This window comes from Dipodomys spectabilis, unplaced genomic scaffold, assembly GCF_019054845.1.
Source record: "Dipodomys spectabilis isolate Male_0828 unplaced genomic scaffold, ASM1905484v1 ptg000175l, whole genome shotgun sequence".
In the NCBI taxonomy this organism is placed as follows: domain Eukaryota; kingdom Metazoa; phylum Chordata; class Mammalia; order Rodentia; family Heteromyidae; genus Dipodomys; species Dipodomys spectabilis.
In genome coordinates, this window is record NW_024870852.1 from 6,032,160 (window position 1) to 6,055,226 (window position 23,067).

Below are 23,067 nucleotides of genomic sequence, written 5' to 3' on the forward strand. Positions count from 1 at the left end.
CACACACTGTGAAGTCTGGCCCTGTTAGAAAGAACAGATTCACATAGAGAAGGGGACAGGTGAAACAAGAAAACTACCCTGAAAGTCATGACACAGCTCTTGAGATGACTCTCTGGCCTAAAAAACAAAAAACAAATGAGTTGGGATCCATGGGATACATCTGCCATCTCCAGATTCTCCTCCTTGGTGTGGGCTGGGTTGCTTCAAGTCTGTCTCTAGAGGTGCAACAAATGATGCTGGACAGAAGCAATGGTGTTGTGAGAAGTAACTTCTAGGTGTTTTGATATGAGTCATCCAAGTTCTGTGCCTGCCCAGCATACTTTACTGCATATTCTTCTACTGATGGGGCCCCTGACCTAAGGAAAGGGAGGGGGAGTTTACCAGTAGAACTTTTCCTCAGGAAGACTTGGCATTCATTACTATTTCCACAGATGATTCTTTCTCAACCAATTGGTTGGCTATCAAAAAACTTTGATGCTGAAGCCAGGCACTGGTGGCTCATGCCTGTAATCCTTGCTACTAAGGAGGCTGAAATCTGAGGATTGCAGTTTGAAACCAGCCAGGGCAGGAAAATCTGTGAAACTCATCTCCAATTAACTACCAGAAAACCAGAAGTAGCACTGTGGCTCAAAGTAGTAGAATGCTAGCCTTGAGCAAAAAAGCTCAGGTGCCCAGACCCTGAGTTCAAGTCCCCCTATAATGAAAACAAACAAAAAATCTTTTATGGGGCTGAGAAGGTGGCTCAGTGGTAGAGTGCTTGCCTTGCATGCATGAGGCTCTGGGTTCCATTCCTCAGCACCACATAAGCAAAAAGAAAAAAGCCGGAAGTGGTGCTGTGGCTCAAGTGGTAGAGTGCTAGCCTTGAGCTGAAGAGCTGAGGGACAGCGCCCAGGCCCAGAGTTCAGGCTCCATGACCAGACCCCCCCCCCCCAAAAAAAAACCTTTAATGCTGTGGGGTGCAACTTGATGATAGAGCATTTGCTTAACATGTACAAGGTCTTAGGTTCTACCCCCATCATCAAAAGAAAAAGGGGAGAGAGAGAGAGAGAGAGAGAGAGAGAGAGAGAGAGAAAGTAAACATTTGTACAAAACTTCCCAACTAACTTTACAAAAGCCCTGAATATGTCAAAACAATGTGCCATTATTTGTGGGATCTCTAATAATTGTAGACCTTTCTGTTTCTGGTTTTCTGTGTGTATATTCCTTGTTACACAGTAATAGTGTCTTCTGTGTATGAATTTTAAAATAGATGCATTAAAAAAATCCTTCTGTAATTCCACCACCTGGAGATAATCACTCTAACACATGGCAGTTTCTCATTTCTAGGGTTTTTTTTTTCTCACATATCTAAAATATCTGGATGCTAACCAGCTTTTTGTTATGAGAATTGCCTTCTTGCAGAGCTTGCCTGCCTTGATGTTCCATTTTCATTAATAATAGTATTTAAAGCAAGGCTAAAAGCACTTGGGGCAAGTCATAACGTACTGTTTGAGCAGCCATCAGGCACCAGGAAGGCACTGCATCCGCCTTGCGGGCAATGCTGGATCATTTTATTCTCTTGGTTGCCAGAATTTTGTCTAAACTAGTCCAAGTGCCAAACGATCCCCCTTAGAGTGTTAAATTGCTGCCTGCAAAGGAAAGAAGTGGAAAATAGTTGTCCCTTTCAAGAACACGTCTGCGTTTAGGAGAAAGAAAAAAAAATAAACCAGCAAGAATCACATCCTCAAACATAAAGCAAGAAATCAGCCCCTAGCCCGAAAAACTCGGTACCACTAGACAGCCTCAGAAAGGCCGTGGGTTTGTAATCAACTTTGGAAGTAAGCAGGGAGATGTGGCCCCCAAATGCGGAATGACTCAATATCCAGCAACTCAGATTAAATTGGCTGGTCTTAAATAACAGAAAAGTTGCAACTTAAATTTTAGCCTTGAGAGTTCTGAAGCAACAAGTGTTTTTAAGGAGCAGGCACAGCATGGGGGGAAACAATGAATATCTAGAAGGGCCTTTGTCATCAAAGGAAGTGGAGGTGGAACCAAAAGGAACTTAATACCTGCTAGGCATTCAGACAGGAGCGGGGTCAAAGGTGGGCTCATATTTTTCACTTCCTACCTGTCTTAGTTCATCTCTTGTATCTACAACAAAATGGCCGAGGCTGAGAGGTTTATAAAGAAGGGAAGTTCACTTGATTCATAGTTCTGGAAGTTGAAAAGCCCAAGTCAGGAGGGTTTCTCTTGCGGTATCCTAAGAGCAAAGAAGACAGAGCAAATGTGCTAGCTCTAATCTCTTCTCATAAAACTACTAATGCCATCACAGAGCCCCACCTTCGTGGCCCTGTTCAATCCTAATTACTTCCCAAAGGCTCTATTAACAAACACATTTGGATTAAGTTTCCAACACAGAAAAAAATTTTGGAAGGGGGGGAGGGGGGGAGAAACACATGTAAAAACTTAAAAGTACGCTCAAGGTTTTATAATTCTATAAATATTTTTAATCTTTCCCTTCATCTGTCTCTTGTGTACATTTGTCCCTCTTTCTTTTTTGTTTTTTGTCGGTTGTGGTGTAGGAGGGAAGGGTCTCCTAGACTGGTAAGGTACCAGACAGTGTAAGAAAAACTAAGCCAAGAAATTGACCCTTTACTAAAAACAAAGAGAGGCCGTAAAGGGAGACCTTAAAACGTATTTCACCCGGACTTCAGCCCTATCTCATACCTGCCTAAAGAATGATGCTTGGGGCTGGGAAGGTGGCTCAGTGGTAGAGCACTTGCCTTGCATGCAAGAGGCCCTGGGTTCGATTCCTCAGCACCACATAAGCAAAAAGCCGGAAGTGACGCTGTGGCTCAAGTGGTAGAGCACTGGCCTTGAGCTGAAGAGCTGAGGGACAGCACCCAGGCCCAGAGTTCAGGCCCCACGACCAGACCCAAAAAAAAACAGAATGATGCCTGCTGTGTCACCTCGCGTATCCCCCGTAGCTATCTTTGTAATAAATCTCCTGTAGCTGTCTTTTAACAACCCCCAGTATCAAGGATGCAGGGACATATGACATGTTTCTGGAATATACAGCCCCTACAAGTAAGAATATCCGCCTGCTTTGTGTGGGGACCCCAAATTCACACGCCAATTCAAGCCAAAATGATAGGTTAGTTCAAACAGTGACTATGAGACGGACTGTAACCCCATTGGCCACTGACATAAATATGCAATCTTTGTGTGTGTGTTACAATCCCATTGGCCACCTGCGTGTGGCTAGGCTTGACCACATGGATTTTGCCTTTTAAAAAAACCTCGCTTGTGGGCCGTTCGGGGTCCCAATTTCAGCTCCCGAGTCTGTACTGCGTCGTTGCTGGCCGGTCAGCTATCCACTTCCTCAATAAAGTCATCTTTTTACATGAGCCTGTCTCTGAGTGGTGGACTCTTTTCCCCATAACAGTGGGGCTTGAACTCTAGGCCTGGGCACTGTCCCTCAGCTCTTCAGCTCAAGGCTAGCACTCTACACTTGAGCCACAGTGCCACTTCCCGCTTTTTCTGCTTATGTGGTGCTGAGGAATCAAACCCAGGGCCTCATGCATGCAAGGCAAGTGCTCTACCACTGAGCCACCTTCCCAGCCCCAGTCCCTGCTGGTTCTGCCCACAGTCTATCTCCCCATTCCCTCTCAAGAGTCCCTGTGGAGGGCTGGGAAGGTGGCTCAGTGGTAGAGCTCTTGCCTTGCATGCATGAGGCCCTGGATTCGATTCCTCAGCACCACATAAGAAAAAAGAAAAAAGCCGGGCCGGGCTCTGGTGGCTCATGCCTGTAATCCTAGCTACTCAGGAGGCTGAGATCTGAGGATCACGGTTCAAAGCCAGCCCGGGCAGGAGAGACCGTGAGACTCCTATCTCCAACAAACCACCAGAAAACCGGAAGTGGTGCTGTAGCTCAAGTGGTAGAGCGCTCGCCTTGAGCTGAAGAGCTGAGGGACAGCGCCCAGGCCCAGAGGTTCAAGCCCCACGACCGACAAAAAAAAAAAAAAAAAAAAGAAAAAAGCCGGAGGTGATGCTGTGGCTCAAGTGGTAGAGCGCTAGCCTTGAGCTGAAGAGCTGAGGGACAGCGCCCAGGCACAGAGTTCAGGCCCCACGACCGGACCCAAAAAGAAAAGAGTCCCTGTGTAGCAGCATGAAGAGAAGACAGGTGTCTTAAGACAATCTGGAAGCAAATAAACCTTCTCCCCAGCTTTAGTCCATCATCTGGGGCAAAAGCACCAGGAGTCCGTGCCCTCAGATAACTTTGTTCAAGTACAACTATTCTCTTTTCCGCTGAGGATGTTGGTGATGAGAACAGTAGGGGCCTCATTCTTCCCAGTGCAAGCTTCAATACCACAGGCGATGATGTGCCACTGGCTGGATGTAAACTTGAAGTCATGCCTGCAAGTTACACAGTTGCCTCTCCACACACACCCTTGAAAGCATTTCTGCATTTGAATGTTAGCTATCTTCTGTTTTAAGAGAGACATGGGTCAGGTGCCGGTGGCTCACGCCTGTAATCCTAGTTACTCAGGCTGAGATCTGAGGATCCCAGCTCAAAGCCAGTCCAAGCAGGATAGCTCATAAGATTTTTATCTCCAATAAACCACCAGAAAACCTGAAGTGGTGCTGTGGCTCAAGTGGTAGAGCACTTGCCTTGAGCTGAAGAGCTGAGGGACAGCGCCCAGGCCTAGAGTTCAAGACCCTTCCATGACTGACAAGAGAGAGAGGGGGTGTAATTTATCAAAATGAACCCCAGGAAATGGAAACCAGGGGTTGTTTTCTTTATTGCTGCTCTTGTTTTGTTTTGTTTTTCTCTTGTTTATTCATTTTTCTTTGGGAGGTATTTGTTCATTTGTCTTTGGGAGAGTAACGGGAGCACAGAAATGGAGGGACAAATGATGAGCAAATGTCGGGTGGTACTCACTAGACACTGTGTTGAAAAGGAACTATGCAACTTGTGTATGGAAACAGGAAGGAAAAATAGAGAGATGGAGGAAAGGGGTAATAGTGTCCAAAAAGAAATTACTCTTTACCTGGCTTACATAACAGTAACCCCTCTATGCATTGTCTTTATAATAACAATTAAAAAATTTTAAAACTGAACAAGGAAGGGGAAATAAGAAAGACCAAGAGAGTGTACAAACAGGATCAAAGTACATTATATGCATGTATGGGAAGAAACCCCCATATAATTAATCTACTGAATGGAAGGGAGGGAGGGAGAGACAGAGAGAAGTCAAGTTTGGTGGCACACATCTGTAATCCCAGATATTCAGGAGGCTGAGGCAGGAAGAGCATCAACCTTGGCTACACAGAGAGACTGTCACCTAAGAAGGGAATGATTTGGGCTGTTCATTGGCAATATAGCTTTTTTTTTCTAATTTTATTTCTAGTCTTTCTTCAAACTGTGACGTTGAGTAACATAGTATCTCTCACCTTCCCTTTGTCTCAGCTCAACCACCACACCTGGCTGAACCTGTTAAATTCTTCTAAAGAACAGCAAACGTGTGGCAGAGTGAGAGTCCTCACAAACAGCATGCTGAATTTGGCACTGAGTTGAACTTTCTCTTCCTGGCTTATATGTGTGTTAGTAACACTTTCAATTAATTGGTACTTTCTTTTTAAAAAAAAAATCCAAACAGAATCAAATATAAGGAAAAACCCCAAACTGAATGTTTTAGTTTAAAAAAAAAAAGTATTCTCACAACGTTAGCTGATATCACAAGAAGACAAAATGTCACTGTGCCAGGAAGGCAGCCCACTGGTGTGAAGCAGAGTTCATTAAGGTCTCATCCTCAATCAATGACTTCCATTGGAGTGATTTTAGTTTTACTTTGTTTGGGTTTTGTGGGAATTTTAGTAAAGAAATAATTACTCAAATGATTACTCAGCCAGGAAACCCAAATCAATAGGTGGGCTAAGGGCAGCACAGGTCTCTGGTGTGGGTACTTGGAACAAGTTCTCAAATGTGGGGAGCTGCAGCTATGGTCTGCCCACTGCTGCCTGGGCCGGAATGCTCTTGACGCTCAGAGTCAAGCGTAGGTTTGGGAAATCCACTCATCTCCCATTTTGTCCAGTGACCTCACATTCCCCTACCTCCCAAAGCCAGTGGAGTTCAGTCAGCAGGAGAAGTGACAGCAGGTCAGATGTGTCCTGACCCCAGCCTGGCCTCCTCTGGCACTGGGGAAAACCATAGTTCACAAATCGATGTGGTGGAGGAAGACCTGGCTTGGAACCTCAACTCTGCCACTATTAACTATGTGATTTCTGGAACTTATCTGCTTTGCTCCCCCACAAACAGTACCTGTACCGGTTAGGGTCCCTTGATCGCAAGCAACAGAATCCAGATCTAAGTAAATGAAGACCCAAGTAATGAGGAAAGGGGTAGGTAAGGAGGGAGGAAGAAAGGGAGAGAGGGAAGAGAGAGATTAGTGAGCGGATGAGACAGCTGATAGAAGCAGAGCTGGCAGCTCTGAGATGTAAGGCCCAGGAGCTCGGAGGCATGGTTTACATCAGTTAGCCCAGTTCTCCACTCTTCCCTGCTTCCTGGCCCTTTGCCACAGGACTTTGCAGCAGCCTCCCAATGCAGGAGAGAGTTGCCTTCCCAGCCCATAACTGGATTCCGCATGGGAGTTGCTTCAGCCAATGGGATGGCAGCAGATGTGATACAAGTGGAGGCTCCAACGGCTCTGCATTGGAACTTACTTGCACCTCTGCCTTTGCGATGAAAGGCTGTGCTCAGATGGACCTACTAGAGGATGGGAAGCACAAATAGCAAGGCCAGCAAAGAAATTACCGTACAACCATGTAAGGCAATGCTTTCACACACACACACACACACACACACACCATCACCACCACCACCACCACACTAATTCAGTATCTACCTTCTCATTGTCCGTGTGGGCATCTATTTGCTTGAAAGAGTTCTTTAACCAGAGGATAGTGGTCTGCCCTCTGCCCCTAGGCACAAGTAGCCTGGGCTGGTTGAAGAGTTAACTCCCACAGGAGTTCCCAACCGATGGCTATGTGCTCCCTTGTGCCCTCTGGGGAACCAGGGTACCTCTTTCTACCTGTGACCCCGAGTTCCCAACTAAGACGGAGTCCCACTTGTCTGCAGTGGGAAGGAACACATTTATTCCATACCCTGCGTTGGCAGTCTCCCCTTCCCTATCTCACTCTTTCATTCCCCATGGTGGCTTTCCCAATAAGCCTGGTACACACAAATCTTCGTTTCAAGACCTGCTTTTGAAGGAACCCAACCAAAGACAGCCTAGGTCACCCGAGGAGGGGACACACAAGCCAGGATCACATTCTTTTACATTTAAACTTAGTCCCCTACCATAGAAAGGGCTTCCCCTCTCTTCACAGTGAGCACCAGCATCCGGTGGGGCTTTTGTGACCATGGAGCATGTATTGAAAGTCCAGGCAACTGGAGTGACATCTAAGGAGTTGGAGCAAGAACAGGCAGAAGCAGGCAGGGCTCAGGGAAGGGTGGCCCAGGAATGCTCAGTCACAAGACGTGAGCCAGAGAAGCTAAGTCTCAACATAGATCAATGTGCAAGTTCATCCTTAGAAAACACAGCCCTTCCAAACTCCATCAAACAGGACTTCAACGCCTTCAGGCTTTCTTCTTTGCAAACAACCAGCTCTCGTTCACCTGTTCTCTCAGTGAATGGGCCATTCCTGCAGAGGGGACTTTATCATCTCAGTTCTCCCTTATGGAGCCCCACAGTGAGCCTGCTTCCCATCAAAGCTTCCCACCCTTTCCTATACCACCTCCTCCAGGGAGGCCCAAATGCCCATCAAAATCTCCCTAGATTTTCTATACACTTAGTGTGTGTGTGTGTGTGTGTGTGTGTGTGTTTCTTATCACAGGAAATGTGGCTGGTGGGCACAAAAGTTGATATCTCACATCCAACTCTCACCTCCTTGGCACTAACCCTAGAGGCAAATGTATACCCCTCCTCTATAGAGCCCGGATGAAGCAAGATGTGTTGGTGACCTCTTTTTTCTTTTCTTTTTTCTTTTTTTGTCAGTTGCGGAGCTTGAACTCAGAGCATGGGCATTGACCCTGGCTCTCTTTTGTCAAGACTAGTGCTCTACCACTTTGAGCCACAGCTCCATTTCTGGTGTTCTGAGTGATTTATTGGAGATAAGAGTCTCATAGACTTTCCTGCTCAGGCTGGCTTTAAACGGTAATCCTCAGACCTTAGCCTCCTAGGTAACTAGGATTACAGGTGTGAGCCACCAGTGCCAAGCAACAAGGTAACATCTTCATGAGGCTCCTCCTTTGCCAACTGCAATTCACAGAGCTTAATTATATTTCATTGCAAGTCATTACAGCATTTACCTAACAACGTGGCGACAATCAGTAACAAGGATACATTCTTAATTTGATTATAAATGAGTTTGTGAGAGACAGCCAGACACAGAAAAATAACTTGAGGGAATTGTTATTTTTTTTTAGAACAATGCTGTCTCCTTCTCATACTTTGAGTCACAAAAGGGACATCCTGAATTCAAGATAGAGGAGCCATAGCTGGAACTTGTGCTCTTAAATACTACCTCTTTCAGTTCAGCAGACATCTGGTTATTGATCCTGTGCTGTGCCCAGCCTCCACCTCCACACACCAGAGGCTATGTAATGGTCAGACCTTCTGGGAGCTTTGTGTGACAGTATTTGTGTTGTTATTTGTGCTGGTACTGGGGCTTGGACTCAAGGTCAAGACACTCTCCCTAAGATTGTTTTTGCTCAAGGCTGGTACTCTACCTCTTGAACCACACCTCTGCTTCCACAAAGAATTCTCTATACAGAATGCTACTTCTAGGAATTTATTATCCGAATGTATTTTCACATCACAAAGAAGGGTTATAGCAAGTAATTCACTTATGGATTATAATGTGCATATTATTTTATATGACAGCATTATACTAGGTAAGAATAGGAAATAATTCAATCTGTAGTGAAACAGAGATATTTTGAAATTGCTAAACCAGTATGTCCAGAAAAAAACAAAGAAAGCAGAAGAAATACCACAATGTAGCCACACAGTGGACTGGGCCACCACTGTAAAGGAATGAAACTGCTTTCCAGATAGTGGGGATAGAAACTTCTTAAGAGGGGAATAACCAGGAATGCACTGTTGTTATCTGCAAAATGAAAGAAACACTGGAAGAAACAGAGCAAATAAAATAGATGGGTATTGGGACCACAATAATGCTTCCCAAGGCATAATTGTGTTTGATTGAATGGTTTGATTGTTGAAACATGTGAGTATTTTTATTGATTAATTTTAATGGCAGCATGGTGTTTCACAAAAAGATATTTTCAGCACATGGAAAGTTATAAGAAATTTAGGCTGTTTCCTATTCCTTCTTATCATAAACAATATTGCTACCAATATCTTTATAGTAAATCTTTACTGGCTTCATTCATCACTATAGGATAAGGTCATAAAAACAGAATTTATACATGAACAGAGATATTTTCTTTCAAGGCTTTTTGTCTCTTTCTTTCTCTTTTATTCCCCTCCCCACCCCCTCTTGTCATGGGGCTTGAACTCAGGGCCTGGGCACTGTCCTGCAGGTTTTTTTGCTCAAGGCTAGTCCTCTACCACTTTGACCACAGCTTTACTTCTGGTTTCCTAGTGGTTAATTGGAGATAAGCATCTCAGAGACTTTTCTGCCCAGGCTGGCTTATGGACCACAATCCTCAGATCTCAGCCTCCTGAGTAGCTAGGATTACAGGCATGAAACATCAGTACTTGGCATTTCTTTTCTTCATTGTACTGAGGATTAAACCCAGGATTTCATACCTGTGAGGTAAGTGCTCTCTCACAACTGAGCTATGCTCCAGCACTCAAGGCTCTGTGTGTGTGTGTGTGTGTGCACGCGCGCGCGCGCACGTGCACAAATGTATGAATCAAGCTCCAGAGAATCTGTATCCATTTTGGTGATTTTTTTGTGAAGTTTACTTATATATAACCCTTACAAACCTGGAGAAATGAACCACTTTCAAAAAGCACAATTCAAATATCAAAAGTAATTTAAAAGAAATTATTAAAAATCTCAGCCAGGCGCCTGTGGTTCACACCTGTAATCCTAGCTACTCAGAAGGATGAGATCTGAGGATCATAATTCAAAGCCAGCCTGGGCAAGAAAGTCCATGATACTCTTATCTCCAATAAACCACTGGAAAACCGAAAGTGGCACCATGTCTTAAGCGGTATAGTGCTCGCCTTGAGCTGAAGAGCTGAGGGACAGCGCCCAAGCCCACAATTTAAGCCCATGACCGGAAAAAAAAATCTGATCTTCCTCATAAGCCCTGAGCTGTTTCTCGTCCACACACAGCAGACACACTGACAGATAATCTGAGTAGGATGGCAAGATCAGAGTAGGGGAGTTGGATTACTAAGTTAATGCAAGGTTGGCAGTCCCAGCTTGAGCCACAATCCTCTCATTTTGCCACCTCGTATCTCTGCAATGTTAGTCTGAGGTGCTATTAATTCTCTCTAGTTCCTGAGTTGACAATAATAATGGAGTGGATAATGGAATGTGATTTTTGAGTGCTCTGGTTTCAAGGTGGTTTGCTCCCTAGGGACTCACATGTTGGAAATGTGATCCTCTGTGGTGATATTACAAGGTGATGGAGCTTTAAAAGTTGGAGCCAGGCAGGGTACCAGTGGCTCAAGCCTGTCACCTTAGCTACTCAGAAGGCTGAGATCTGCAGATTGCAGTTCAAAGCCTGCCGGGTCAGGAATATCCACGAGACTCTTATCTCCAATTAGCACCAAAAAACCAGAAGTGGTGCTGTGGCTCAAAGTGGTAGAGCATTAGCCTTGAGAAGAGAGAGCCAGGGCCAGTGCCCAGGCCCTGAGTTCAAGCTCCACAAGCAACAAAATAAAGGAAAGGGGGGTAGATGGAGCCTATCAGAAGGTCTTGGGTCATCTGAGGCATGTCTTTGGAGGGGACTGACATGGTTCTCTTGGTATCCTGGCTTGCATTGTCTTCCTACCTCCTTCACACATATGCTCCCATCATGATAACACCCACCATTAGAACCTCGCTATAGCTGAGCCGATGTCAGTACTGTTCCTATAAACCTCCAACACTATAAGCTAACTTGATCTCTTTTCTTTATTAAAAAAAAATACCCAGCTCAGGTACACTGTTACAGTAACAGAAATCTTAACAATGGTAGGGCATTCCAATTTAATATTTTCACTATACCACACTAATTGAAGCTCATGACATAGGTTTTCCATGGTTTCTCAGGTAGTGTGATCCCCAGTTGTCCACAGGGCTCCCTGCTTGCTAGTCCGTCATGTGTTGGTTCTTCTCCCTCCTTATCTCTTATCTACCCTACTTGTATCTCCTAGAACCATCTCCCAATTAACTGTCTGCACTCAGGTTTGTCTTGGAATCTTCTGGGAAACCTGAACTCAGACACTTGAACCCCACACCCGTGTGATAACGCAGAGAATGCCACGAAAGCATCAGAGAAAGTTCCAAGTGTCTACCCTCCACACACATAAAAGAATGGGTACAGTCTAGGAAGGGTAAAATCTTGAAGTTGCTAAGCTTAATGGTACACACCTATAAAGTGTATGTATGTAGGAGAATCACAGTCCCAGACTATCCCTGAACAAAAGTAGGAGGCCCTATCAGAAAAAGAAAGGGCAGGGGGCATGCTTCAAGGGGTAGAGCGCCTGCCTGGCAGATGGAGGGTCCTGAGTTCAAATCCTATTATTGCCATGAAATAAGTAACTCTTTGCATGAAAGTTGATAGGCATGCACAAAGCCTTTGAAAGAACCTTCCAAAGAGTGTGCCCCGGTGTTGTAACTAGTCACCCCATGAGCACCTTCTCCACATAACAGAACCTTCTGCCTCCACATTGGGAGGCTGCCATGTCCAAACTGTAGCCCTTCCCTGAAAGGAATTCAGCAAGTGGGGGCTTCTGTCCCTGGTCATGATGAGGAGATGTCAGAAGAGTAGGTTCTTTCCATCTAGAGAGGAAGAGCAGGAGACACCCACCCAAAAAAAGGCCTTTCAGGTCATCTACCCAGGAATTTTGTTTTATTTTTTATTTTTTTTAAATTTTGTTTTTGGGTCTGGTCGTGGGGCCTGAACTCTGGGCCTGCGTGCTGTCCCTCAGCTCTCCAGCTCAAGGCTAGCACTCTACCACTTGAGCCACAGCGCTACTTCCGGCTTTTTTCTTTTTGCTTATGTGGTGCTGAGGAATCGAACCCAGGGCCTCATGCATGCAAGGCAAGCGCTCTACCACTGAGCCACCTTCCCAGCCCCCTACCCAGGAATTTTAATCTAGATGTGTTCTCCTCCGCCGACACAGGCTTTTCTGCTGCAACAAGCCCAGTGCCATAGCTTATGAAAGTCTCAAGTTCTCTTGAAGCACAGAAAGATCTAAAGAGGTGGAGTCCAGATTCTAACCTGTCAGTAATGGGTGAAGGGTTGGTTGGGGGGGGCGTCTATTAACCTTTCCCTCTTCTGCCACAATTCCCCAGGTCCAATTCTGCACAGAGCTTGCAAGCTAGGCCTTTGGATTTGCAGCTTCAACCTTTAGCCCTAAGGACCAGGGAGGTGGAGGCACTTGAAGTCGGAGACTGTCAGAAATAAAACAGAGGGCTCTGGAGGGGGATTGTCCATGAACAAGCAAATAACATGACAGCAGTGGTCAGCGCAGACCTTGAGTGAGGGCCACAGGATAGAAGCTTTGTGCAAGGCCAGCTGGCCTCCCCCTCCCCACCCCCATCCCCTTCATCCTCAACTTCCTCCTCCTCCAGCTGCACTTAAGGCCCACCTTGCTCTGTAGGAGCCTTCCCTGCAGCGCGGGCTTGCAGCTTGTGCCTGGCCCAGGGCACCTGCAGAAAACAGGACAATCTGACCTGCATGGGCGATTTGATGCGGAACCACAGGGGACATCCAGGGCCCTACTCTGTCGAGAAACTTGCCGCAGTTGACACCTGGCCTCTGAGTTCCCTTTCACACCTGGATGCCAGGGCTTAGAAACCTGCAAGTGAATGAATGGGACGGGGTCTGGACTGCAGCCAGGGAGCGGAGCCAGGAGCCGATCCTCGCGCTGGGGCTGGGAGGCGGTGGGGGGATTGGAGGGGACTCAGGGGGCGGAGTTGAGCAGGGGGCGGGACGAAGAGCCTGGAGCTGGGTCCGAGGCTGTGGGATGAACTACGGGGACGAGTCTCCAACTCCAGGTAGAGAGGGGCGAGGCGAAGCCAGGCGCCGGGCAGCGCTGAGCCGGGCGGGGTGGGGGAAATAACAGGGACCGGCACGCGCGCGCGCGCGGCGCCTCTGCAAATACAAACCCAGGTCCCCAAGGTGGAGACCTAGCGGCCCGGCCCGATCCCACCCACCCCGCGACCCTCACGACCATCGGGGCTTCGGGGTGCACAGAGAGGAGCCCCCCTCTTCCCCTCCCGGGACAGGTAAGTGCCCAGATCCGCGCGATCGAGCTGGAGACGCGGCGGTTGGGGCGGGGGACGTCCCCCTAACGAAGGGGTTGCGACGCCCGCTTTTTCTTACACCGAGGTGATCGGGGCTGCTTCGCCCTCCGCACCCCCCCCCTCGGCCTGCTATTCTCAGTCAGTGCAGGCTGTCTCGAGACACGCGGGGAGACACCCCACCTCCTGGGTCCCTCCTGGACCCTCAGGGGTTTGGGGACCTCGGACTGGCTGGCCGGGGCCACACGACGCAGAGAGGTGAGCAGAAAGAGGCAAACACCTCTGGGGAGACTCCTGCGCCCCCTTGTCCTTCCCACCCCACTACCCCCCCCCCCCCCGTAGATTTCTCCCGGTCGGGAAGTCCTGCAGGCTCGGCTTGTCCAGCGCGGAATTCTGATCTGATGTCTGTTCCCGCCAGGGCGGCGCCTCCCAAGTCCGCGCATCCGCGCCGGGTGATTCGCAAGGGAAAAGAGGGGAGCGGAAAGGGACTGCGCCCCCAGTCACAGGCGGGGAGCACGCCCTGCAAAAATAGGGGCGCCCGGCGTCTCCCTGACACGTGCGCCCTTTCGTCTTGGTTGGGGGAATGGAGAGATGATGCGGGGCGCAGATGCAGAGCTGGACAGGACGCCCGCTCCTCTGTCTGTCCCGAACTGAACAGTCTGCAGAGATTGGGCCTTGTGTGAGACCGAGAGGCGATCCGGAGGGAGGACGTTCTCAGCGTGTAGACACCCCTGAAATGTGAACCACACCAGCCTCTGCAAGTGTGATGACAGATGAGGAAAGAAGGTAGCTCATTGCTAGTAGGATGGCCCCCATGCCAGGCCACTCTAGTGCCTGATACCTCCTGAGAGCTAGTACTTCAGAGACTTTGTTTCCTCTCGCATGGACATCTGGGGGGCACTAACAATATAAAGGCCTACTTGAGCAACTGAAGGACAGTCTGCCCTTCAACTCTGGGGACTTGGATGATCTCTCACCTCACCCCTATCCTTAGGGATGTTTTAGGTTCAGCTAGGTCTTAGAGCTGCCCTACCCCCAGACAGAACTTCCCCAGGATGCAGGGGACGGGAGGCAGAAGCTCTGGGAGATGGAAGGCCTCCACTGGCTGGGCAGCTATCAGGGAGGTCAGGGTTGGAAACGCTAAGATGCCCATGAAGAATATTCCTCTTTGCCCCTTTCCCCATTCTCATTTCAGTGCTGCCTCTCTCTCTCTCTCTCTCTCTCTCTCTCTCACACACACACACACACACACACACACACACATACACACACACACAATCTCACACACACATACAATATCTCATGCACACCCAATCTCACACACATACAATCTCATACACAATCTCACACACATACATAAACACACACACATATACAGCACAAGCCCTCCCTTGGGGAGGGGGTTCTCCCATCAGTTTTCCAAGACTGTTCCCCACAGCTGGCTCAGGCTTCCATGGCAGTCACAATGTCACACCATAAATTGGCCAGGATGAAGGTCTTTCCCTCCAACACAAGGCAGGGATCCCTCTATCCCAGCCAAACCATGGACTTGGAAATCACCAAAACCATTTTCATGTGGCCAGCCTGAGTCATCCTGCTCTCCCCAAGTCTCTGTCTTCCTGCAAACCACATTCCTGCTGCCCAGTCCTGGCCCTGGCATAGAGCTGGACTAAACAGGAGTTTGTCCAAGGATGAATAGGGATCCCCTCAGGGATGCCAAGCGTGGAGGGGGCTGTGTGAGAGATAGCATGCTCCTGCTTCTCCCTGGTTGTTTGGGAACCCACTCTGGAAGAAATCCTTTGTGTCCTTACCTTGCCCCCCACTGTTCTGCATCTGCTTCCCCATCCCCTTTCCCAGTGCTCCACTCAGAGCCAACCCTGACTAAGAGACACCATGCCTTGCCACCAAGGTCTGTGTCCTCTGGAAGTGGTGGCTGCTCTGGTTGGAAACTCTGGAGAGATGCCACCAGCTAGTCTCCAACGTGCTGTCTATTGTTTGCATCTCCTTCCAGGATTCAGGATGGTATGTCAACTCTCCCCAAGGATGTGAGCATGATGCTAGTTGCTTTCTGACCCTGTAGAGAAGATCTGGACACCCCCAGCTCAGAGGAAGATCCCCACTCATCCCCCTCACGCAGCTCTACCTGCAAGCATCACCATGGCAGCCCAGAATGGAAACACTAGTTTGGCCCCCAGCTTTCATCCAACCCAAGATCAGGCAACCTCACTCCCCCTCAACTTCAGTTATGGCGATTATGATCTCCCTCTGGATGAAGATGAGGACATGACCAAGACCCGGACCTTCTTCGCAGCCAAGATTGTTATCGGTGTGGCCCTGGCAGGCATCATGCTCATCTGTGGCATTGGCAACTTTGTCTTTATCGCTGCCCTTGCCCGCTATAAGAAGTTGCGCAACCTCACCAACCTGCTCATCGCTAACCTGGCCATCTCCGACTTCCTGGTGGCCATTGTCTGCTGCCCCTTCGAGATGGACTATTATGTGGTGCGCCAGCTCTCTTGGGAGCACGGCCATGTGCTCTGTGCCTCTGTCAACTACCTGCGCACCGTCTCCCTCTACGTCTCCACCAATGCCCTGCTGGCCATCGCTATTGACAGGTGAGGACCTTGGACAGGGATCAAAGGACCTGAGCCAAATGGGATGTCTTCTCTTTCCCTGCAGCTATGACAGGCAGGCATGACTAATGGTCTGTGGAAGGGTGAGAGGGGACTGATTCTGCAGCTGTGTTCTGTTCCCCTAGACGTGGGAAGGTAGAAGCCTCCTGAGCGCCCTTTCCCGTCTCTGGCTCTAGCCATGCCTTCAGACGCAGGCAAGTCCATGACAGTGTATGGGATTAGACACAAAGGCCGAAGCAGAGAGCGAGGTAACTGTTCTTTCAAAGTCATGGGAGAGTCCACTAAGGCAGCTTCTTTTCAAGGCCATCTATACCAAGCTTTTCCTACAGCCAGACTGAGATGCAGAATGCTTCCAAGGCCTTGAAAATCTGTTCATTCCTCTTACCAATAAACCCTCCCATCCCAGGTGACCAGGGATTTAATTTCTGTGATCATAGATTACTTTCGTCTCTTCCTTAGCTTCATTTAAAAAAAAAAAAAAAAGGAATCATGCAGTAGGTAGTCTTGTTTCCAGTGACTTTTTGTACTGATGATTTTAAAACAAGAAGCAAGATTTGTTGACAGAAATGAAGAAAGGATATGCTTGTTTTTGCTTTTTTTTAAATATACATCTGTGTGCTCATTTGCATGCATTTGCATGTGATGTTCCAGAAGTCCTTCCTCTATTATAAATTTATTTTTTTAATGTATAATAGCAGCTAGTGACAAGTTCTATGCACCTTTCATTTATGTCGGTGGCTGCAGGCCAGCAGCAGGTCATCGGTGACTCTGAGGGGGACAGTTAGTGTCACATACTCTTGGTTACTGGCCCCTCTTTAGAGCTGTGCTGGAATTCATTTTGACAATGTGTTTCATCATCTTTTGTCCTCTCTGTCCTCTTCATTCTCAGCACTGTTTAGGTTCATTGTCCTTTTTAATCAACCACTTAATTAGTTCTCAGCTCCGGTAATAAAATACGCGTATTGGTACAAGATAAATCTCCCTTTTTATAGCATGATACCTGCAAGGAAAAGCAATTTTATTACAACCCACAGGCGCTACAGCTCAGAAGCCAGCATTTATGAACTTACCAACTATCTTTCCTGGGGAAGATAACACAAAGTCTCCTTTGATACAGTGATACCTAGTCCCATTCTTGAGCCCTACCTCCCCTGCTGAGTAGGAATACCTTGGGCTGGGTCCCTTGTAGGTGAATTGTGATGAGATTCTGTCAGTGATTCTGCTGTTAGCCAAAGTGAGAGTGTTCCCTCTTTTCATCTCTTGTCCTGTTATAAGCCTAGTGGATTTTGCCTTGTTGTAACACTGGAGTTTCTCGGGATGCAATCACCAGACAACAGACAGCACAACAGACAACAGAGTTGCTGCTTTTTTTTTAAACCCCAAACCAACTCTGCTTCACGCAGCACCACCATTCTCCTTGTGAGCCACCAGAAATGACTATTACCTCTGCCTTTAATAAATACTATCCTCTCCCCCCACCCCTTAAGTTCTAAACCAATTGAAAAATAAGCCAAATGGTTGGAAAGATGGCAGACCTTCACCTTTGTCCTGCCAATGCTGATTTGGGAAAATGGGGCTTTCCTCTGGAGGACTACTTCATGCTCAGCCCCAGAATTAGCTAGGCATGCACACCCTGTGAGAAGTATAGTCCATCCTGTGCACTTCTATTTGCTTCTTGGCCAAGTTACACCTGTTCTGTTACATAGAAACCTAACAGGGCCAACTAGTGTTATCCCTGTAAACTACAGGCAGGGAATAGGTAGGTTCCTGCAGAAGAGGTGTTCAAAAAAAATTAAATCATAGAAAGTCAAAGAAACCATGACTTTGAGTTATTAGTCACTTTTCTCATTGCTGTGACCAAATACTTAATCAAAACAAATATTTGTGTGTATGTATGCATGTATCTATCTATAGACATCTATTTATAGGTATCTATCTATATCTATCTATAGATATCTATCTCTATATCTATCTCTATCTCTAGATATAGAGATAGATAGATACTTAGTTCCATGGACCTACACAAAGCATCATGGCAGCTGAAACATATGGTGAAAGAGTTTCTTTATGGTGGACAGGAAGTACAGAAAGGGAATACAGGATAGACTGGGAAGAGTATACCCACAAGGACCTGCTCGCACACTGACATACTGCCTCCAGCTATACCCTGCCTCCTAAAGACAGGACCAGAACCTAAAAGTTCCATAATTTCCCAAAAGTGAGGCACCAGCTAGGGACCAAGTGTTTAAAATATGAGCCTGTGGAGTATAAGGACATTTTATAATCAAGAAACACATTCAAACAGATAGGTGGTAATAAGACTATGCAGATGTCTCTCTTGCCAGCGAATGAGTCATGGGAAGTGCAAGCAAAGTGCTAGAGCCACCCCATGACTTAGAACTTGACAAACATCCTGACAGACTGCCAATAAAGTTGTTACGGATCCCCATTTCACAGTTGCAGAAACCAAGTCCCATGAGCATAAGGGATTAATCTAAGTGCACAGCTTGGATCATCTTTCTGAATACATCCTAGGCCAGTGTTCCTTTCTTTCTGATTTAACTGATGACAACTCTGAATTTTGGGAACATCATACAGAGTGTGGAAGATGCTATTATGTGCCAAAGAATTTGAATTTAAGATAATGTGGAATTTCCTCTGGCATTCCCTAGGAAGATAGTGTGCATGACGGGAGCAGACTGAGAGAGAGCTAGAAAATTCTGACTTTGTCTTGCATCGTATGAGAACTGTGCATTATCTAAAGACCTTGGATAAGCAGAATAATGACTCCAAGGATAACTAATGGCCCAAGCCTGTATATATGTTATATTAATTGCCAAAGGGGAAATAAAGCAACAGGTGAAATGAAAGTTGCTAATCAGCTGATCCTAAAGCAGAGCAGTGACACTGTTTAACTTAGGTGAGACTAATGTGATCACAAAGATTCTTAACTAGAAAAGGGAGTAGCTACTATCAGAGTGACACAAAATGAGGAAGATTCCACTGGGCATTGTTGGCTTTCAGCAGATTATGTGCCAAGAAATACAAGCAGCCTTAGAAAAAGGGGGTTAAGGGGAAGGAAAGCTGGGTAAAAGAAATCCTCAGAGCACCAGGCACCAGTGGCTCACGCCTGTAATCCTAGCTACTCCAGAGGCTGAGATCTGAGGATTGCAGTTCAAAGCCTGCTCAGGCAGGAAAGTGGTAGAGTGCTCGCTTTAGTGAAAAAGCTCAAGGACAGAGTCCAGGCCCTGAGTTCAAGCCCCATGACAAAAAAAAAAGCCCTCAGAGATTCTCCAGGGCTCTAGTTCACAGGTTTATAAGACCTGTGAAATCATTTGATACTTGACAGGACATATACATAATGCTTCTCATCAGCATATCTACCTGTATTTATAACTTGGTATAGCCCATAATGATGTTACAAATATCCAATGGCCTATGGCAGAAAAAGAAAGGTTCACCATCCCAGCTTTAGAGCCTCCAGAAAGGAATGCGGCCCAGCCAATATCTTAATTTTAGCCCAGCGAACCCATGTCAGATGTCTGACCTCTGAAACTATAAGATAATAATTTGTGTCATTTTAAGCCATTATGTTTGTAGTCATTTGTTACAGAGGCAACATGATCATCCCAGAGAGACAGTGATTAGGAGTTAGCCCTGCCCCAGTCCAGGATGAGCCAGTACATTTGTCTCCCTCTTCAGCATCATCGTAAAGATGAGCTCATTCTCATAGCACTCTGACCTTTTCTTTCCTGGGCAGTATGGGTCATTGAAAGAACATGGGTGATGCCTTGTGGTGTTGAGATGACTTCATACACCTTCTCATTGGAGTGTGAGATATCCCAGGGAGGTGAACATAAAAGCTTTGTATCAAGAGCCTTGATTCTGGTATCCGCATAATCATAGGACTGAGCAGAATACTTACTTCCAATAAGAGTCCTGACTTTTACCACACACTACTCTTACCTTTCAGCCACCTAGTTGAAGGCAGAGAAAGCCCTAGTCTACTATATGAAAAAAAATGTCCTCCTCTTCCCCAGGTTGGGGGGTGGGGGGAGGTGTCCAGCCCACCTTCACTTCTAAACCATGAGAACACAGAGCTTTGAGAGAATTTGTTCTCAGGCAGAATGACAAGATTGGAAAACGAAAGATAACCATTCATAGCAGATCCTGTATGTTTATGAACTGATAGCAAGCATTATCATCTATAAATTCACAGACACCCTGTGAGGTGTCATTCTATTGAAGGATGCACTTGAGGAGATGAATCTCAGAGAGATGAAATCATTTGTCCCCAGCCCCCAAAGTCAATCAGGAGAAATGTCAAAACCTATTCAACCTGTGTGCCCTCAAATGCCAAATGAGATTGCTGTAAGGAGATGTAGGTAGGTGAATCTGGGTAGTGGGTACATGCAAATTCACTGCACCATTTCTGGGTGTGTGTGCGTGCACGTGTGTGTGTGTGTGTGTGTGTGTGTGTATTCAGGCTCGGTTACAACTAATTTGTGCACTATGGATGTGCACTTGCTGAGCATGTGAAGGGCCCTGGTTCAATCGCCAGCATTGCAGGGGGGAGGAGGGAGGAAAAAAAATCATGTTTCCAAGTATTGATCATCATTGCCATTGGCTTTCCTCTCCCTCCAGATACCTGGCCATTGTTCACCCCTTGAAACCACGGATGAATTATCAAACGGCCTCGTTCCTGATTGCTCTGGTCTGGGTGGTATCTATCCTCATCGCCATCCCATCTGCCTATTTCACCACAGAAACCGTCCTTGTTATTGTCAAGAGCCAGGAGAAGATCTTCTGCGGCCAGATCTGGCCAGTGGACCAGCAGCTCTATTATAAGTCCTACTTCCTCTTTATCTTCGGCCTGGAGTTTGTGGGTCCGGTGGTCACCATGACCCTATGCTATGCCAGGATCTCCCAGGAGCTGTGGTTCAAGGCAGTCCCAGGCTTCCAGACCGAGCAGATCCGCAAGCGGCTGCGCTGCCGCCGGAAGACGGTCCTGGTGCTCATGTGCATCCTCACGGCCTATGTGCTGTGCTGGGCGCCCTTCTACGGCTTTACCATCGTGCGAGACTTCTTCCCTGCTGTGTTCGTGAAGGAGAAGCATTACCTCACTGCCTTCTACGTGGTCGAGTGCATCGCCATGAGCAACAGCATGATCAACACCGTGTGCTTCGTCACCGTCAAGAACAACACCATGAAGTACTTCAAGAAGATGCTGCTGCTGCACTGGCAGCCCTCCCAGCACGGAAGCAAGTCCAGTGCCGAGCTGGACCTCAAAACCAGCGTGGTGCCTGCCACCGAGGAGGTGGACTGTATCAGGTTGAAGTGATCTGCGTGAACTCACAAGTCAGTCTTCAGAGCATCACCTGCCATCCACCAAGCTCACAAGTTTCATGGGGAAAGGCAATTCATTCAAGTCTTCCTGTCTTCAAAGAGCCCGATGCTTGTGTGCCATTCCATGCAGAGGCTTAGATGCAAACCACAGCCACTGGTTACTGATATCTGCACAACATCTACTGAGTTGAGACTGAACGCAAGGGACAGCAACTGACATGGACCAAACGCCTGCCTACTATAGACAAACCACACCGTGAGATCGCTCAGAGATGACAGAAGCTGGCCTTTACTGACTGTTCATTACATGCAGACACATTGAAAAGCAAAACAAAATGGCGGAAGCTCATGAAGAGTCACCAAGCGACCACTTAGATATCTCATATCTGGAAACAAACCACAAGTGGTTAGCGGAACTTGAACTCCGAGTTCTCTCATTCTGTGATCTTATCAGCATGAGAATGACAAATGGCTATGGAAAGAGGCACCTACACCCAATTGAAATGGAAGCATAGGTTCATCAGTGTAGAGCTCACAGCCTCACAGCAAGAGAGGTCAAGACGGCACATTGACCTTCCTACTCAGCTCCTATTATCTCCTGAGATATCCTCCAGGACTAGGGCTGGCAGAAAAGTTTTTCTTGCAACCAAGCCACGCCTGCTGTGCCTGTCTACAATGAGATGATTTCAAAGGAGAGGAAATATTATAATCATTCTATTGGATGAAGATGGGCAAGGCTGAGACACCCACCTCCAGGTCCCAATTCTTCAGTGCAAAGGATTTCAGGAGCTCTGTGGTCAGGGAGTAATGGGACAGAGAAAGGAATGGGGTTGACACTGGCAGTAACAAACATAGTCTCTATGGCCATCTTGCTGAGACTTGAACCATTTCCTAAATCACACTTCTTTAACAAAAAGAGCTCTACTTGGAATCCAGTCCTGACTCTGGGGACTCATGTGACCGAAATGTCTCCTCTCTGAGTGACTCAGTTTTCCTTAAATGAAATGAAGATAATGAAAGCATCTGCTCTTCCTGACTGATAGGACTATTGAGAGCGTATTGTGGTTATAATGTGTTATTTTCAATTGTGCATAAGAATGGATAACTGATACAGACGTTTGTTTGGAGGGTTTGTTTGGAAACCTCTTCCACTGTAGTTTATTATGGAGAAATATCTCCATTTCTCATGCAAGAATCTTTGGGACAGAGAGCCCTGAACTCTTTACACAGGAACCTATCTAGTGTGTTTTGGTTTTGGGTTTTTTTTTTAATTCCTCTCTTCAAGCTCCAGGACCAACACACACACACACACACACACACACACACACACACACACACACACACATTCCTCCCCCAGGAAATAATTTTTTAAAAAAGGTGATGTCAGGCTCTCAGCATCCTCCTAGTCTTCAAGATGTTGACAGTCTTTACGACCTGCTGTCATCAGCCCTCTCTATGGCTGCATAAATATTATTTCTGAATCCATTTGTATTATTACACATCAGGGAGAGGAGCAAGAAGGGGTTTTATCTTCATTTCATCCTGTTTGCAGTAGAGACTGTGCAAATGGTAGCTGGTTTGACACTGATCCATCTGCATTTGGTCCACTTCTAAC

At 46.9% G+C, this 23,067-nt stretch overlaps 1 protein-coding gene across 2 annotated transcripts; it reads left to right on the top strand.

Moving 5' to 3' along the window:
• Nucleotides 1–13,651: 13,651 nt before the first annotated feature.
• On the top strand, nt 13,652–22,764 carry Prokr2 (prokineticin receptor 2). Of its 2 annotated transcripts, none has more exons than XM_042694622.1 (3): nt 13,652–13,731; nt 15,485–16,088; nt 20,751–22,764. In XM_042694622.1, exons 2-3 carry the CDS (start codon nt 15,631–15,633, stop codon nt 21,445–21,447), a joined length of 1,155 nt encoding a protein of 384 aa, XP_042550556.1. In that variant the 5' UTR covers nt 13,652–13,731; nt 15,485–15,630; the 3' UTR covers nt 21,448–22,764. The 2 variants fall into 2 exon arrangements, with proteins under 2 accessions (XP_042550556.1, XP_042550555.1); XM_042694621.1 differs by lacking the exon at nt 13,652–13,731 and adding an exon at nt 14,187–14,259.
• The last annotated feature ends 303 nt before the right edge of the window (nt 22,765–23,067 follow it).